Consider the following 19,708-nt stretch of genomic DNA (forward strand, 5'->3'; position numbering starts at 1 on the left):
TGCTAGATCTAATTGCTGGGATCCTAGGAATCAATCCACGTGGACCGTTGATAAAAAATCGTGCGGTCATAATTAAATATTTTAAAAGTAAAATAGTCTCGTTTTGTGTGAAAAATATATAAAAAAAAAATTATGACTGCACGATTTTTGATTAACGGCCCACATGGGCTGATCCCTAGGATCCTATGAATTAGATCCGGCGAGGATCCAATTCCGTCACGCCGCCTACCGCGCATTGCCAAACTCTGTTGGGAGTGTCACGAGCTACAATAACACTTTTTAGTCCTCACGCCACCTGTTTATAGTAGGAGTTGGTGGCTGATAGGAGAAGAAATTTTTAGTTATGATGGAACACGGATGATACATCATGTGTTTTTATGTAAGTGGTGAAAAATTTTAATTTTTAAGTTATTAATCTTTTAAAACACATATCTCACCATTTATATAGAGACACATGTGCGCTCTAATATCAACGGACGCACACTCCTAATTTCTCCATGCGTCCTCCACCAAAAAAAACAGTACCGTGGGCTTTTTGTTAAAACTTCCTTAACAAATTTTGAAATTTGAATTGTACTTTGTTTTGAATTTTTTCATTAAAAACTGCTGAACTTTAAAAACAGGGCTACATTGAAGTACATTCAAACATAGAATTCAATTTCTCTTCGAATATTAAATAGTGCTCAAACCCTCGCTCACCTCCAACCGTGATCTAAGGGTGACAATGCTTGCCTGTGTGCAGTTGGTGGCTGGTGGCAAGAGTTAGATACACTCCAAAATTTTCACATGCATACTCCTCAGTCAACTTAGTCCATTCACCAATATTGCTGATATGATTAGATATCCTCATGAATTGTAATTTTCTTTTAAATATTTGCATTAGAAACTGTTTGACGCTGAAATCAAAACTCTCTTTCAAAATTAAATAGTATTTAAACTCTCACTCTTTCCAACATTATTAGAATAGAATATAGTTTTTAATAAAAAAAGTGTTGGTGAAATATATTTTTTTGAGTACTTTGCTATGTTTACACTAGGAGGAGGGAGAATTCAACTAAGTTACCTAATGGGCAGCTTAATTTGGTATCGAATTCGTCATCCACGAGATTCGAACTTAAGATCTCTCACTTCTAAATGAAAAGAAATATCACAAGACCGTAATACTGAATGATAATACTCAAAACCTGAAACTATTAGTGAATTTTATATCATAAGCAAAATTCAAATTGTCTTCCCTGATAGGATTAGTTTTTAAAGTGGAAAAAGGACAATTCATAATTTCATATGGGACGAGATTCTCTTCGGATCCTTATATTTTAGCTATTTATCGTTTATCATGCGATCAGTTTTAGTTAGATACTATTTATGTTTAATTTTATATAAGCTTGAGAAGGAAAAATACCAAGTTTTTCCATCTCTCTGCGGTGGTGCGGAGAAGGAAAAATAAGCTTGAAGGCCTTAATAATTCTGAAGGAGTTTGGACAGATGGAAAAGAGAATTTAAAGTCGATTGTTGTCAATTACTTCAAAGATCTTTTTTCATTTCGCATAACGACGACAAATATGGAGAGTTTGCCCCATCTATTCCCTTGTCTTAGTGGTGATGACTTAGCTGTCCTAAACGGGGAAGTCACCGATGATGAGATTAAAGATTGTATGTTTGCTATTGGTGGTCTCAAGGCCCCTGGACCTGATGGTATCCCTGCTCGTTTCTACCAAAAATTTTGGCATCTTTGTGGCAAGGATATTAGTGATATGGTTAAGGGTTGTTTCAATTCAACTCAACTCCCGGACAACATCAACAACACCTTCATCTCATTGATTCCTAAGGTTGATAATCCTACAAGCATGACTCAGCTGATGCCTATTAGTCTGTGTTCTACTCTTTACAAGGTCATCTCCAAAATTTTGGTGGGGAAATTGCGACCGCTTCTCCATAAACTTGTTAGCCCTACTCAAGTGAGCTTCGTCCCGGGTAGGCAAATTATTGATAATATCATTGTTGCTCAAGAAATCCTCCATAAGTACAGAAACACCAAAGGTAAAAAAGGGTTCATTGCTTGGAAAATTGACCTTTCCAAAGCTTATGATCGGCTTCAGTGGAGTTTTATTAGAGATGTTCTATGGGAGATTGGGCTAAGAGGGAAAGTCTTGGAACTTATCATGCAATGCGTTACCACAGTCAAATACCAAGCTATTGTTAATGGTGAGCTCACTGATTCTTTCTCCCCACACTGTGGAATCAGACAGGGAAATCCCCTCTCTCCCTATTTATTTGTGCTTTGCATGGAAAAACTCTCCCATATCATTAATGGATGCATCACCACTAAGAAATGGAAGCCAGTTAAGCTAGCTAGAAATGGGCCTTCTGTATCTCATCTCTTTTTTGCGGATGATCTTATTTTGTTTGCGGAAGCCTCCTCAACTCAAGCCAAAATTTTGAAGGATTGTCTTGATAATTTTTGTGCTGTGTCCGGTCAGCAGGCGAATTTTGATAAATCATGTATCTATTGCTCACCTAATATCTCTCGAAGTAAGGCTACTGAAATTGCCAACATCTGTGGTTCTCCTCTCACTTCTGATTTAGGTCACTACTTGGGTGTGCCGTTACTGCATTCTAGAGTCAACAAAGAGACTTATGGCAACATTGTGGAAAAAGTTCAACGTCGACTCTCTGCTTGGAAGAGCAATACCCTCTCTATGGCAGGTAGGCTTGTTTACCTCCAATCAGTCGCCTCAGCCATTCCAATCTACTCAATGCAATCTACTCGCCTCCCAATTTCCATATGTGATAAAATTGATAAGTTGAACAGGAATTTCTTATGAGGCCACACTGAGGGAAATTCCAAGGTTCACCTTGTTAAGTGGGAGACAATTTGCACGCCTAAATTCATGGGCGGGTTAGGATTGAAAGATACTCATGTTATGAACCAAGCCCTCCTTGCTAAAACTGGCTGGAAACTTATGCAAAGAGACTCGGGCCTATGGGCGCAAGTTTTAAAGGGAAAGTATCTCAAACACCATGACATGGTGGGTGCTTGCTCTGCTAAGTACACTAATTGTTCTCATACTTGGCGTGGAATCCTCTTTGGTGCCCAAATCCTTCCTAATGGTATGAGATGAAGAGTCGGATCTGGAAGCCAAATTCATTTTTGGAAAGACAACTGGCTTGAGTGTGGAGTGCTCAAAGATTTTGCTACCATCTCTCTTTCAGACGACATGCTTGACTGGACAGTTGAAGACTTCCTTACTGATTCTGGTTGGAATGTAGATTTGTTATACTCCTGCCTTCCTCCTGATGTTGTGGAACATATTTTCAGTTTACATGCTGGAATTGCGAATCAAAGGGAAGATAAGATAATTTGGAGCCTCACCAATTCTGGAACATTATCCGTGAAAACTGCCTATCTCTCTCTTTTTAGCGATGATGATATCATTCCCTGGAAATGGAACTTCATTTGGAAACTCAAGTTGCCCCCCAAATTAGTGACTTTTCTCTGGACTATTGGTTATGGGAAAATGCTCACCAATGTGCAGAGAGCTAAAAAAGGTTTTACAAATGATCCGTGTTGTCCAATCTGCCCTACTGTTGAGGAATCAATGGATCATATTTTCAGGTATTGTAGGCATTCTCCTTCCCTTTGGAATAATGTTGGAATCCCATATGAAGTTGCCCATTCCTTTGCTCTTGATTTTCAGAGTTGGATGGCCATAAATCTTAGGACACATTGTTCTACCACTCATGGTTTACCCTGGAACCTCATCTTTGCTTCAACTTTGTGGTATTGCTGGAAAATGAGGAACATGTTTGTCTTCAATAATGGACAACAACCGCCTGTCCCACCCCTTAAGGTTATTTTTCAATTTGCAAGAGATTGGTATGATGCCAACAAGTGTTCTTCTAGTAAGCCTCCTAGACAAATCATCTCAATCCATTGGATCCGTCCGCCAATTGGTAGATATAAAATCAATACAGATGGGAGTTGTAAAGATCCATTTAGCCACATAAGTGCCGGAGGTTTGATTCGCAATTCTGAAGGGGATTGGATTAAGGGATTTGCTGCTAATTTAGGCAGAGGAACCATCATGGAAGCTGAGCTTTGGGGTGTTCTCATGGGCCTTTCTATAGCTTGGGACGAGGGTTGCAGGGACGTGATCCTTGAATGCGATTCTTGGGATGCTGTTATTTCAATCCAAAAACCTATATTGGCTTTGTACCCACTTTACAATCTCATTCTTGACTGCAAAGAAGCCATTGAAAGAAATTAGAGATGCGAAGTCATTCATATCTATCGAGAAAAGAATGCATCAGCTGATCATATGGCTGACTTGGGTCATGGGCTATTCCTTGGCCTTCATGTTTTTGTTTCTCCTCATTCCTCTGCTACTAATTTTCTAGCTTCTGATTCTATTGGCAGAGCCCTTCCTAGGGCTGTTCTTGCCTAGTTCTGTTTGTCTTTGTTTTGCTTGTCTGGCTTTGCCATCCTCTGTACCAAAAAAAAGAAATATATTTTTTTGAGTACTTTGCTATGTTTACACTAGGAGGAGGGAGAATTCAACTAAGTTACCTAATGGGCAGCTTAATTTGGTATCGAATTCATCATCCACGAGATTCGAACTTAAGATCTCTCACTTCTAAATGAAAAGAAATATCACAAGACCGTAATACTGAATGATAATACTCAAAACCTGAAACTATTAGTGAATTTTATATCATAAGCAAAATTCAAATTGTCTTCCCTGATAGGATTAGTTTTTAAAGTGGAAAAAGGACAATTCATAATTTCATATGGGACGAGATTCTCTTCGGATCCTTATATTTTAGCTGTTTATCGTTTATCATGCGATCAGTTTTAGTTAGATACTATTTATGTTTAATTTTATATAAAAAATTAAAAATAAATTTTTACCGATATATAATGAACGACTAAGATGTAAGGATTCTTAAGATCCCCATCATTTGAATCCAAATTCCATTCATATGGACATAAAAAGAAATAAGACATTTCCTAAAAGACATATAATATTTACAAAAATGTATCCACTTGTCATCTTGATTTTCCAATAACAAAAAATTGACAGATAATAATTTTTTATTTCTTATTTTTATCAAAAAAAAAAAATTGATGAGTGATTAAGGAAGAACCGAAGAAAGTATATAAGAACAGTTGTGATCAGGGAGCGCAGCTACAAAACCCTCACAGAGACAGAGAGCTATGGAGGAAGTAGCTATCGTTTTATATCCATCACCGCCGATTGGCCACTTGGTCTCCATGGTAGAGCTAGGCAAGCTCATACTCACCCACCACCCTTCTCTGCGCGTCCACATCCTCATCACCACCCCGCCCTACCGCGCCGACGACACCGCCTCATACATCACCTCCGTTTCCGCCACCATCCCTTCCCTCATCTTCCACCACCTCCCCACCATCTCTCTCCCTCCCTCCCTCGCCTCCTCCCCCAACCACGAAACCCTAACCTTCGAAGTCCTACGCCTCAACAACCCTAACGTCCACCAAGCCCTCCTCTCCATCTCCCAGAACTTCTCCATCAAAGCTTTTGTCATGGACTTCTTCTGCGCTCTCGGGCTCTCCGTTGCCACCGAGCTGAGCATCCCCAGCTACTTCTTCTACACGTCCGGCGCCGCCACCCTCGCCGGCTTCCTTTGCTTCCCCACCATTCACAACAATACCGACAAAAGCCTCAAAGACCTAAATACCCTTATCAACATTCCAGGAGTCCCGCCGATTCCTTCCTCCGATATGGCGAAACCGATTCTTGAACGAAACGACAAGGCGTACGAACATTTCCTAGAAAGCTCAAAGCAGTTCCCCAAATCCGCTGGGGTTATCGTAAACACGTTCGAATCTCTCGAACCTAGAGCTCTCAAAGCAATATCGGACGGTCTGTGCTTGCCCGAGAACTTTCCCACGCCGCCGGTCTACCCCATCGGACCGCTGATTGTTTCCCACGGCGGTGGAGGCCGCGGGGTCGAGTGTTTGAAATGGCTGGACTCACAGCCAAGTGGAAGCGTGGTGTTCCTCTGTTTTGGGAGCTTGGGATTGTTTTCAAAGGAGCAGTTGAAGGAAATTGCAATTGGGTTGGAGAATAGTGGGCAGAGATTTTTGTGGGTGGTCCGTAATCCGCCGGCCCATAATCAAATTGGGGTGGCCATTACGGACCAGTCCGATCCAGAATTGAAATCTTTGCTTCCCGATGGGTTCTTGGATCGGACCAAAGACCACGGTCTCGTGGTCAAGACGTGGGCCCCGCAAATGGCGGTGTTGAATCACGACTCGGTGGGTGGGTTTGTGAGTCATTGCGGGTGGAACTCGGTGTTGGAATCGGTGTGTGCTGGGGTGCCGATGGTGGCTTGGCCACTCTACGCCGAGCAGAGATTCAACCGGGTCGTTTTGGTGGAGGAGATTAAAATTGCATTGCCAATGAACGAGTCGGAAGACGGGTTTGTGATTGCGGCAGAGGTGGAGAAGCGAGTTATCGAGTTGATGGACTCGTCCGAGGGCGAGTCGATTAGGATGCGTACAAAGGCTTTTCAGAACGAAGCCCATGCAGCGTTGGATGAGGGCGGGTCGTCTCGGGTTGCATTGAATAAACTACTTGAACTATGGAGCCAAACCGGTTAGAGTCCGACCGGGTTTATGACTTTTTTTTCTTTGACCGGGTTTATGACTTTGTTATTGTATTTTCCGGCCATGATTTTCTTCTTGTTCAATTTTATCAACGGAATCTTCAATTACAAATGATCAATACGATTCATGCCAATAATTACTACGATTAACAGTATTTCCGACAATGATTTTCTATTTTTTTTAGTTAATTTTATCTGCAACATGTTATTTTGATTGTGTTAGATGAATTCTCAAAAAATCATGTTTCACTGGTGAAAGAAGAGTTGTAAATGCGGTTGAAAACCAATAGCAAATGAACATGTATCTGAATAATTGTAATTAAATATTTTTTATTTATAATTGGATTTCAGCATCACTTGTTGCTCTACTTTTAACAGCAAAGTTTGGTTTTTCATAAAAACAAAGATATTCTTTGACAAAAAAAAAAAAAAAAAAAAAAAAACAAAGGCATTATTTTGATTCCTTTGTGTCCACAAAGGAAGATTCATGTCATTCTTCACCACGTATATATCTTAAACGCACGTAAGCCATTGCGTCAACAAATTCCTCGATGGCAGACATCTATCATTGGAAAATTTACGTTTGGGACATATATTGGTGTCGTTTTGCCAAACTAGTCAAAATAAGTATGATTTAAATACTATTTACAACGGTTTTCTGAATATTTAATTAGCTTTATATAACGTTGTCCCGCACCGAAAGACATGAAGGTTATCCTCTTTGCATCGACCTAACTAGTATACATGTTTTCTTTGCCCATTCTGCAGAAGATAAAATGAACATGAAAAATCTCAAGTAATGGTCTTATAATAACGTGCACTATTGAAACATAGTTGTATGATTGTGGTGTACGTACGTCCACTATCCTCGAAGCATATGCCAAATAACCTTATAATGTATCCTTATTATGCTTCGTTTTATACCTTAGAGATATTTGAGAGTTCGTTTGGAGGTGTTTTTAAGATGACTAAAAACTTTTTTGATGAGAGTACTTTTGAAACTAATCTTAATACAAATGTGAGTAAATCTTGAAAAAAAAAATAATTTTAAGTGTTTCTTGCAAGAAACACCAAAAAGCACTTGTGGAACTCAAATACACTTTCACCAACAGTTTTTTCAGTCATTTTAAAAGCACCTCCAAACGAGTCCTTAAATTGCTCAAATTTCTAAATGAATTTGAACAATAGTGTACAAAATCAGGAACAATCCTCTCACTAAATGACCTACTCCATATCTGCTACTCACGTATTACGTACATTTATTGAGTACTGATTATAAGAAAAAAACAAAAACAAAAAAACAAAAAGGAGCTGCAAATATTGACTTAGTTATAAGAGACAAGATGAAAGACCTAGATACATTTATCTCGTACGTACTAAACCTGACTAGGTGACTAACTCTCTACGTGAGACTGTAAGAGCTTTCTATAAAAGCTCTACCAGTTTCCATAAGAGAGAGATGAGAAGATCATCAAGAAGCAATTAGAACAACTTGGAACACTCACAAAATCAACACAAATCTAACACACACACACACACTAGCCAGTGATTTCACTGTCGGTTGAGAATTTTGAGATCCAGAATAACTGAGAAACTTGTAATGCCAGTTCTGGAAGCAATGATTTTGACCTGATTTGCTGATCTCCATATATATATTTATATATGCAAAAATATTCACCATGCACATTGCATGTAACCAGAATAAATTAGATGTTTCACGATCAATCTCTTCATCTTCTATATATGAAAAGTTAGAACAAGCTCACCCAAAAAATACTCCAAAGTATCAATGGAGGCTATAGTTTTATACCCATCACCGGCAATAGGCCACTTGGTCACCATGGTGGAGCTTGGCAAACTCATACTTACAACTCGCTCTCCAAATTCTATATCCATCCACATCCTCATCACCACTCCCCCATATAGGGTGGATGATACTGCTTCGTATATCGCCTCCATCTCTTCCGATTCCATCATCTTCCACCACCTCCCCGCCATCTCACTCCCTCCCTGCGCCACCTCCTCAGTGCCCGCACACGAAACCTTAATCTGTGACGTCCTCCGCCTCAACAATCCTAATGTCCATAATTCTCTCCGTTCCATCATCGACAAAAACTACAAGATTCAAGCCTTTGTCATGGACATCTTCTGCTCTCCTGCGCTTTCTGTCGTCACCAAACTCAACATCCCCGGTTATTTCCTCTTCACCTCTGGCGCAGCCTGCCTCGCCTGCGCCCTCTACCTTCCCACCATTCACAAAATCATAGACAAAAGCATAAAAGACTTAAATACCCTTCTCACCATCCCGGGATCACCACCTATCCCATCTTCAGATATGCCGAAACCCCTTCGAGATCGTAACAATATAGTTTACGACTCCTTTGTCGAAAACTCAATCGAGTTGGCCAAATCAGCCGGCATTATAGTAAACACCTTCGAACGGCTCGAGCCGAGAGCCGTTAAAGAAATATCAGACGGACTGTGTGTGCCGGATGGCCCCACGCCGCCTGTCTACTGCATCGGACCGCTGATAGTAGCCGTTGCGTACAACAAAAGAGCTGCAGGAATGCACTCAGGAGGTGATAACGTGTCCAAGTGTCTGACGTGGCTGGACTCTCAGCCACGTGGCAGCGTGGTGTTTCTATGTTTTGGAAGCCTAGGGTTGTTCAGTAAAGAGCAGCTGAAGGAAATAGCGTTAGGGTTGGAGAGGAGTGGGCATAGGTTTTTGTGGGTGGTGCGAAATCCTCCTAATTCTCAAAACGGTCAAACCGTTGACCTTACGGTTCAAGCCGGACCGGATTTGGAATCTTTGCTTCCGGATGGATTTTTGGGTAGGACCAAAGACAGGGGGCTTGTGGTGAAGATGTGGGCACCACAAGTGGCGGTGTTGAACCATGACTCCGTAGGAGGGTTTGTTACTCACTGCGGGTGGAACTCGGTGTTGGAGGCGGTGTGCGCGGGAGTGCCGATGGTTGCTTGGCCGCTGTATGCGGAGCAAAGGTTTAATAGAGTTGTGCTGGTGGAGGAGATCAAGATTGCTTTGCCGATGGACGATTCGAAAGACGGGTTTGTGAGTGCGGCTGAGGTGGAGAAACGAGTTACTGAATTGATGAACTCGGACTCGATGGAAGGTAATTCCATCCGGGTTCGGGCCAAGGATATGCAAATTGAAGCACGTGCTGCGTTGAGTGAGAGCGGGACGTCTAGGGTTGCATTAACTAGACTCCTAAAGTCGTGGAACCAATCATAGGAGATTTTTTTTCTTTTTGAAAATCAGAAATATTAGGTCAAAAATGTTATTCTTACAACCTACTTGTAGAAAGATAGACCCACATACGTTGGTGGGTGCTACCTTTATTAGAAAGATAGTACAAATTATTGTATAAATAAATGGTAAGTGTAGTATTACGTGTAAAATGTAGCTAGCCCTATGTTAAGAGATTATTTACATTATTGTGTATTTCACGAAACAACAAAGCAAGTTGAGGACTAGAAGATCGTAGCTCAATTCTGATAGATTACATCAATTTTTGCAAGCCGAAATTAATGTCATCTTCCCAGGGCCGAACCAGAGATTTTTGAGGCTGGGGACAACGTAAAAAAAAATGCCCTAACTTCATGTAAGAAAAGTATTTATTTTCACACATAAGACATGGAAAAAATTATACTTAGAAAAACACTTCAAACTTAATAATTTAAAAACACAGAAAGACTAATTTATTTTGTATTGAGAGAGGGAAACAAAAAGACTTACGGACTTACAAGTAGATAGATGATGAGTTTTGTTTTCCATCTGAACTTCGTATGTGTTTTTGAATAAATCGTGAGATGTTTTTTTTCTTATTTACTAACCTTGTCAATATGGGACTAAAAAATAATGATGTTTTCGAGTCTTTAATTGATATGTATTATTAATGAATGGGCACTAAATTAAACATTTTGATGACACGTCATATAATTTACAAATTTGGTCTACATATTATTCTTTGTTGAAGATTAGACTTGAATTAAAACGAATATTTAAAAATAACAATCCACATAGCTACTAGATAGTAACTAAAAATAAATTAACAACCAAACAAAAATTTGTAAAAATTGAAAAGAATAAACATGCACATAGCATTTCGAACTTAGGACCTCTTATTAATTTTAAACAATAAAAATCATTGTTTCTAATTAAACTTCTTGATCCTTTAACCAAATTTTATAAATTTATAATCTTATAAAAAGAAATTTGTAAAAAATAGAAAGTAAATAAGCACACATGGTGTTTTGAACCCAAGACCTCCTCATTATTTTCAAATGACAAACCACCACTTCTAATTAAATTTCTGTGTCTTTGAACCAAATTTTATAAATTTATACTCTCATAAAAACATATATAAATATATCACCCTAATAATTTTGGTGCCCGTAATTTGTTTGGACCCTGGACGGTCTCCCTGCCTGCACTGGGCCTGGGCCGGCCCTGCATCTTCCATTCAGTACTTGGACGGAAAGTGTCGAACGGAAAATGCAGTTGGATCCTTGCAAAACTAATGTCATCTTCCATTCAGTGCTTGGAGGGAAAAGTGTGGAAAGGAAAGTGCAGTTGGATGCTGGACGTATTTTCCAAAAGAATGATATAGTTAGTTGATAATTTATATCAAACACTCCTATACATACCAAAGCAACTCCCTATCGATTTCACTACTTTCTCTCTTGCCATCCAAAAAATCTCTCATTCCTCAGTGTAAAAATATGGCAGAGGCAATAGTTTTGTATCCGTTTCCAGGATTGGGTCACCTTATCGCCTTGGTATTCGGGAAGCCATTACTTACTCCACCCCCCCCCCCTCCCCCTCTCCTTCCTTTCATTCTCCATCACAATCTTCGTTTCCACCGGGCCAACCACCACGGTCGACACCACTAAACTTGTCACAGACTCCAACACTCAACCAACAACATACGTACTTGGCAAAAAAAAAAAAAAAAAAAAAAACTGACAACATACGTAGAATCAGTTCCACCACCCATCCTTCCTTCAACTTCCAACACCTCCCAAACCTGTCCTCGATCCGCCCATTATCGCTTTCAAGATCACGCGACTTCACATCCGCAAAGCCCTCCAAACCCTTTCCCAAACAACCAACTCCAAAGCCTTTACCATTGACATGTCCTGCGACACTGCGTTTGACGTCGCAAGAGACCTCAACATCCCAACCTTTTACTTCTACACCTCCGCCGCCAATACCCTTGCCGTGTTCTTCACTGAAACAAGTCAACTGATTTTCCTAAGCCCATTCCCATCTCCGGCATACCGCAATTCCCAGTTTCAGCATTTGCCCACAACACTATTCTACCGCAGTTTAAAATTTTGAATACAACGGCTAGCTGCAATCAGCTAGCCGTTGCCTTACATTTTTTTTTTTAATTTTTTTTATGAATTTAAACCTTTTTTTTTCCTATAAATATCTAAATCATTTATTCACCATTTCTCACATAATTTTCACCTGGCATACTATCTCACTTCATTATATTTCAAATTTAAGTTGTAGTTTTTAAATTTAAGTTGTTGTTTTAAATTTAAATAAATTATGTTTGGCCCTCGGTTGGAGACGGTTTTTTGTGACAGGGCTAAAATGAGCCCTATGGCCCTTTGACCCTCGGTTGGAGATGGAGGCAAATATGATTATGTACTGTTTATTAAAATATTAATATTTTGGATGACCAGATGGTTAAAACGAGCTAGCCCTCGGTTAGAGATGGCCTAAGCCCACTCTCTTAAATATTCAACCACTTTTTGCCCTCATGATTTTGGGTTTGAAGATTTGCAGGCAAACATGGAGTTTGTGAGAGGAAGTGAGGGAGAGAGATAGGAGAGTTTGGGTATACGAAATCTCATCTTGAGATTAACGGAAGAAAAATGGTGATGGTGGAATTTATTTATTTTTTTTTTTTCTGAACAAGAAATATTTTCTACACTAAAGGGTGGAGGAGTGAGATAAGCTTCACAATAGGCGAGCCACAATAATGTGGTTCAAATTCGTCTTAAATTTAAATTCCAAAAATATTTTAGTCAGTAGCTTAGTTCTATATTGCACCAAATACTTCATTATTCTTGTACAACTTAGTCCATACTAAGTTAATCCGACTTAATCAAGTTAGTTAAATTCGAAATAGTCCGTACAAAATTTCAACATGAACTGCTCAGTAACCACCTTATTGGAAGAAAATGTATACACATATGAAGTAAATGTATTCCGATTAAGGTCGGTGGCAACCTTTTCTTCATTCCCTCTGCAACCTTTTTCTTTCCTTTTTGTTTATTTCCCTTGCTTTTCTTCCTACGTATTCCATAGCCTTTTCACCACTGACTATCACTAATCTCTCCATGCACTCAGATCCACTCATCGAACTCTCAGATCCTTTCATTCATCCATACACCCATCTACATGTCTTTCTTCCGGATTCCACCGATTCCATCTCTATTCAGACCTTCAACCAATTTTGACCGCGAACTGTTGTGGTCACCAACTGAGAAGGTAATGTAGAGTTCCAGTGTTCACACCGGCTCGGGTGGCCACACCACCTCATTCTCTCTATCTGCCTTTTCTGGCAGTGTTGCTTGTGGTAATCCCACAGGCTTCTTTGCTTTGGTGGTCTTGTTTGACGAGATGTTATCGTTTGGAAGTCGGAATCCATCTTCTTTCCACCTCTGAGGTGATGGTTCCTGGTAATAGTTGGTAGTGGCGGTTCGAGATCGTCGAGGTGTGCTGCTGCGGCGGTGATTTCGGCGGAAGAGCTGGAAGAAAGCATTTCGGTTAAGGTTTTCTGTTTTTTTTGTTGTGGGCCAATCCTTGTTTTGGGCTTTGGGTTACTTTTGAGGTCCATATTTTTGTTTATTTAGAATCTTTTTATGACAACATTATCACTCATTCCATTACTAAGAAGAAACTGTTAGATGATCTCTTAGTGGAGGAAGGGAAACCCTAGAAATCGAAGGTTATGGAGCCTAATGTCAATATATAGACTAATGCTAAATAAATCAATCATCAACGATCACATTATATAATTTATAAAAGTATCATTTAAATTGATCGTCTTCATAACATTACTCTAATATATTTTGGACTTCATGAATTGAACCACGTGTATTCTAGTAAAGTTGCTTTTGTTGTAGGCCTGGAAAGGGTCTACTTGTGGTGAACACCCGAGTAGCTTTTCGTGATCATGACTCCTGTTTTTGATTTGTTGTCACGGATGGTAAAATAAGTCAGTGGGCACCGATTATATCAAATATCAATTGTTGGATTTGTATGAATGTTTGATTACTCACTTGTCACTTTCCCTTCCTTTTGGACACTACTTAGATATACAAGGAGTCATTCTTTTTTACATGTAGATGTGTTGTCATTTTAGTGTACACCCATCATAATATGGAACCATGCACTCTCATTCACATTATCTAAATTTTTTTCTTGAAGAATTCATTCAATTTGGAGATTATTTGTCATCCATATGCATGTGTTGACAAATTGACAATTCATCATGAATACATCAGTTTGTTACTTTAATTGTTGACTTTTTTGACACGTGATGACTAAACATTCTCCAAACTAAATGAATTTTAAAACAGATGATCTTTTATATGATTATGATGATGATGATAAAGAGAATGAATGTTTTGAATAGGATATTTGTACAACGAAATGATGCCGCGTCGTTATTAAAGAATGAATGGTTTTACACATAAGGAGCCAAGTGGTAGACGAGTTCGGTATCGAGAGCTTGTAACTAAGTGTGATATTAAAGTGATTGGTTGTATGAAGTCGTTAGTTTGGTACTATAGTCACAAGTCACACCCTATCCACAATGGGTAGATAGTTAATAAACATTAACATAAAAAAACGTGATAAACTTTTTAGGCCCAACATTCTTGCTTCACCTTATCGATATTGATATTGTCTGAACTGAACTACCAATGAAAATCTTTAGTTGAATCCAAAACAACATGTCGTATCAAACTGCTATAGTATTTCTTAGTCCATGGATCCGTAAAGTACCCAGTCGTTTCAAACTGTCGTAGTATTATTGCTTAGTCCATAGATAAGTATGTTGAGAGTTGTCCCACATTGGTGAGGGACAAAGTTTGCTATGTGCTTGTATGATATTGGGCTACTCCTCATATTACCAATTGGTTTTATGGTGGAACCTCAATTTCATCATGGTATCAAAGCAAGGTTGTCCACGTGTGAAGCCCAATGGCCACACGCGCTCCACATCACCCAGTTGTTGTCTACGTGTAGGCTTGAAAATCCGCCACATGTGCAGAGGCGTGTTGAGAGTTGTCCCACATTGGTGAGGGACAAGGTTTGTTATGTGCTTATATGATATTGGGCTACTCCTCATATGGCCAATTGGTTTTATGGTGGAACTTCAATTTCATCAAAGTAAGGTACATGTTTTTTCAGACTGATCATTAGCAGTTTGGCAATGTGCATTTTCTTTAACTTTGATCTCATTTTTTTGGTATTGTTGATCATTTTATTAAAGTGTTCAATTATCAGCCAGAACTTAAACTTTAAGTTTCTGGTTTTAGATTAGTTAACCACTTATATTTTGATACTCGAAATTTAAAATCAAAACTTTTAAAATTTTGATCTATACTCTAAATTAAACAACCCTTTGTGTCATTTAGAATATTAGAATCTTTCAATAATTAAGTACAGTAATTCAATTGTGTTGTGTGCATGGAATTGCAAAAAGCTACAACAGGCCAACAATTGCAAAGACAAGATGACGAGAATGAGTTGAGCTGGGTCACGGGATAACGTCAAGAAACCAAACTAAGAGAAACCCGTGACCGTGGACATTGCACTGAAGGCAAACAAACAAACAAACTCTCCTTGTCTTTCTTTTCAACTTCTTCGTGACTACTTCAACTTCACCACCAGACAACAAAACCTTCTCTCTCTTGATCGATGTCATCAGAATATATTTGTTTAAGGCTGAGACGATCTTGAATTCTTCGCTCACAATCTCAATGCATTGCGCATCGTTTTGCTTCCTGAAGGGACCCGTGATTACATATTGTTCTAACTTCTATCCACCATTCTACACCACAACCTACTCCCTGACCAATCATCGTCATCATTTCACTCGATTCAGTACGTACGGCTCCCCGATGTATTTCATCTGCTGTGCATGTGGTGTGCTTGACTTAGATCTCAATGATCAATTCAAACAATGATGACAAGAGCAACTTCCCAATGGGTCACCTATCCTGGAAGTGCTCTCGTATGCTACTCGCTTAACTTCAGAGTTCCAACGGAACCCGAAGCCAATGAGCTCCCAAAAAGCCTCGTGCTAGGTAGGGATAAGAATATACATTTAAATATCACTCCCCTTGACGATGTGGGATCTTACAATCCACCCCCCTTAAGGGGCCCGACGACCTCGTCGGCACACCACGGCCAGGGTTAGGCTCTGATACCATTTGTCACGTCCCGGCCCGAGATCCACCACATCCTGGGCCCGATCCACCACCGTAGCACGATATTGTCCGCTTTGGGCTTACCATTCTCTCATTATTTTGTTTTTGGGAACTCACGAGCAACTTCCTAGTGGGTCACTCATCCTTGGAGTGCTCTCGTGTGCTACTCGCTTAACTTCAGAGTTCCAATGGAACCCGAAGCCAGTGAGCTCCCAAAAGGTCTCGTGCTAGGTAGGGATGAGAATATACATTTAAGGATCACTCCCCTGCGCGATGTGGGATCTTACACTTTCAACCTATTTCATTTAGTATTTATCGACATCAACAATATACTTTAATTGCTATAAGGAGCAATGTTCCTTTTAATTTCGTCATACATATATGGAGGGGATATTTCAGTAGCCAGCTTCGGTTTTTGGGAATCAAGCAAATAAAATTCACGAACACAAACATACTAATTTATTGTACCTTATTAATATTTGACTTTAGTTGACTACTTCTTTGATCTGGAAACCCTTCTGATCAAAACCATCAAACAAAGCACACGATAGAACACGAAAAACCCTAGCAGGATGTAGATATTAGTCCACCTCTGCCCTTCATGCAGCCCTCTCTTCTGCAACACGTCGCCTCCCGTCACCATGCAAACTTTACTATCACTGTTACTCTCTTGGTACCATATCAAACACGTTGACACAAGGCAACCGTACTCGTTGATCAGAAGGGCATCCAGGGCATATTTGTACATGGAGAAGAAGTGCATGAAGAGCCAGTACTTGGGCATGTTACCCTGGGAGATGAAGTAGCCAGAAAAGAGAAAAAACCCGCCCAAAAGTATCGTCACGAGCGAAGTCCCGGCGATGTAGTTGGGAGCCAGAGAGCTCAAGAACAAGACGAATGAATTCGCCATTAGAACAATGATCCATATGACCAGAACAAAATAAGCAAACGCCTGCCAAGAACCACACAGACCCACCAAGAAGTAGACCGAAACGGAGTATATGATCGCAATGGCAAGCAAGTAGGGCAAGAAAACGAGAGTGTTGGCAATGAGGTATGAGGAGAGCCGGTAGATTCCGCCGGAGGTTTCTCGGAGGAGGATCGGCCTTTCGTTGATGAAGATCGGTAGGGCTTCGGTGGTGGAGGAGAGGAGGAATGTAAGAGTGAAGGCGAAGAGGCCAAACCGCTTTTCGATTCCTTGCTTATCGAATCCAATGTTGATGTAAATAGTTCCCAAAACAAGACCTACAAGAAGTGCTTCAAGAGTGTTTGTTAAAAGGAGCTGCCTTGTTCTGTAGATGATTTTCCAAAACCGGTTGTATAGAGCCAATATCTCTTGAGTTCTAGAGCTTTTGTATCTAATGACTGGCCTAAATGCCTGCTTATCATGATTAATAGGATCATTAGGAGGCGATGATGTGGTGGTTGTAGTTGTGATGGGAGGGAGGCGGTTGAGAATTTCCATGGTATACTCCAAGGCATTGAGTTGTGGAGGGACAGTGAAGTCATTAGAGAGCAGAAAAACTTCGAGAGAGGAAAGGGTTCCGTGGTGGACAACTGACCCTTTTGATAGCAAGAGGATTCTATCAACGGTGGAGAGGATTTTGAAGCTGGGTTGGTGGATTGATAAAATCACAGTGCGGTGACGCGAGGCGCAAATGGATTTTAGGGTTTGGATTACGTTGAAAGCGGAGGTGCTGTCGAGACCTGAGGTGGGCTCGTCGAGAAGGAGGACAGCAGGGTCGTGGAGAAGGCTGAGGCCTATGGAGACACGCCTGCGTTCGCCGCCCGATAGGCCTTGGCCGAGGCGGGTGTTGGACAAATGTGTGAGCCGGAGCTCGGTCAGAAGAGAGGAGACAATGGCAGCAATGTTTGTAGGGTTAGGGTTAGGGACGAGGAGGCTTGCGGCAAAAGCAAAGGTTTCAAAAACGGTGAGGAGGGGAAGGCATGCGTCGTGCTGAGGGACATAGGCTGAGAGCTTGCGGAATGAGGAATTGCTGATGGGGAAAGAGTTGAGGAGGAGAGCGCCGCTTGTGGGTGACCTTCGGGCGGCTAAGATGTCAAGCAGGGTTGATTTTCCGGCGCCGCTAGGGCCCACAATGGCGAGGATTTCGGAGGGGTAGGCGGTGAGGGAGATGTCTTTGAGGATGTAGGTGGTGGTGGGGAAGGTGCATTGCTTGAAGAGGAGGTGAAATGGGGAGAAGCTGGTGGCGGCTGTGATTGATTTGGTGTAGGATATGGAAGAGGCTGTTAGTTCGTAAGTTTTGGAGGGTGGTTGGGTTGGTGGTGCATCTGATTCCATGGAGTTTTAGGTGGTGGGTTGGACACGGAGAAGAAAGAGAAGTTGGAATGTTACTAGTAGCGGAAGAGAGAGGGATGCATGCATACAATTGAAAATTATTGTGTGCTGATGGTATTTGGTTTCTTTGAGTTTGGCATGCATGTAATGTTGGTGGAGTACTATGAATTGAAGGGCCAAAACTAATTAAATAGGTTGGGGATTGTAGATGTGTACGAAGTCAAGTTGGCTAGTTAAGATAGTATATATCTTTCTTCTGCATTATTCTGCATTAAGTTTTAATTTTTTTTGTCAATTAAATTATAATTTCGCTAGTATAAAAGAATTTGGTAATTTTTTTCTTCCTTCATCTTCTCAGTTTATTATGATGATTGAAATTTTATTCTTATAATTCATATTGAACTGAAACTAGGAAACATGCGTGGAATTTGCTTTTCTATTTAACTAAATAAGAAGAAAAAAAAGGGTAAAATATAAAGAAAAGTGCAAGTAAAAGAAATTTCAAAAGTAGTTGTGGGAGTAGAATTGGCAAAGTGGCCAATATGTTGCATGAAGAAGCATGTGAGCAAATCCATTTTTTTGTATCTCACTCCAAATTCACGAGCCTACATCTGTGCTCTCTTTCTGTCATATGCTTTTGTTTGAGAGTATAGTTGAGGCTTGGATAAAGCATTTCAATAGGCTGCCTTCACTTGACGACATGCTTTTGTATTAAATAACTGCACGTCCGTGAGTCCTACAACCCTACATGCACGATGAAATGATATGCACTTGCATAAAATATATAAATAATGCTCGCATTCTCCCACTCAAGAAATGGGCTCATTCTCAACTTGTAAATAATATATTTTTATCGTTAAAATTTTATAATTGGAACTGTTAAATCTCTTAATCTTCATTTAAAGATTTTTTCTATAAAAAAATCATTCGAATCGAACATCGTTTAGTCATCCAAATATATCAAACAAATCAACGGCTATGAATATGCTACTTGGTACCTACATCATTGATTTATTTTGATACATTTGAATGACTAAGCGAGCTTCGGTTCGAAATAATTTTTTTTTTTGTAAGAATGATCTTCTAATAATGATTAAGAAATTGAACGGTTTTGATTATAATTTTTTTTTTTTTGGTAAAATAGATTCTTTGAAAGAGGTGGAATAAACTCATCCCTCCAAGAGGGGGATTACAAGTATTATTCGTCCATAATATGTAGTTATTAGTTTCCTTCGTGCATGAGGCTTGATATTATTTCTTTTTTGTCAGTTGGAGCCAGGATTGGTA

At 40.0% G+C, this 19,708-nt stretch overlaps 3 protein-coding genes across 3 annotated transcripts; 2 read left to right on the forward strand and 1 right to left on the reverse strand.

Annotated features, from left to right (window-relative positions):
• Window positions 1–4,994: 4,994 nt before the first annotated feature.
• Window positions 4,995–6,798, forward strand: LOC103406564 (UDP-glycosyltransferase 88A1-like). Its single transcript, XM_008345549.4, has one exon. It carries the CDS (start codon window positions 5,216–5,218, stop codon window positions 6,641–6,643), a length of 1,428 nt encoding a protein of 475 aa, XP_008343771.3. The 5' UTR covers window positions 4,995–5,215; the 3' UTR covers window positions 6,644–6,798.
• A 1,606-nt stretch (window positions 6,799–8,404) lies between these two features.
• Window positions 8,405–9,926, forward strand: LOC103417908 (UDP-glycosyltransferase 88A1-like). Its single transcript, XM_008356066.3, has one exon. It carries the CDS (start codon window positions 8,438–8,440, stop codon window positions 9,896–9,898), a length of 1,461 nt encoding a protein of 486 aa, XP_008354288.2. The 5' UTR covers window positions 8,405–8,437; the 3' UTR covers window positions 9,899–9,926.
• A 6,485-nt stretch (window positions 9,927–16,411) lies between these two features.
• Window positions 16,412–18,579, reverse strand: LOC103443267 (ABC transporter G family member 4). Its single transcript, XM_008382088.4, has one exon. It carries the CDS (start codon window positions 18,422–18,424, stop codon window positions 16,616–16,618), a length of 1,809 nt encoding a protein of 602 aa, XP_008380310.3. The 5' UTR covers window positions 18,425–18,579; the 3' UTR covers window positions 16,412–16,615.
• Between the last annotated feature and the right edge of the window lie 1,129 nt (window positions 18,580–19,708).

The sequence above is a fragment of the Malus domestica genome, chromosome 01 (genome assembly GCF_042453785.1).
Source record: "Malus domestica chromosome 01, GDT2T_hap1".
In the NCBI taxonomy this organism is placed as follows: Eukaryota; Viridiplantae; Streptophyta; class Magnoliopsida; order Rosales; family Rosaceae; genus Malus; species Malus domestica.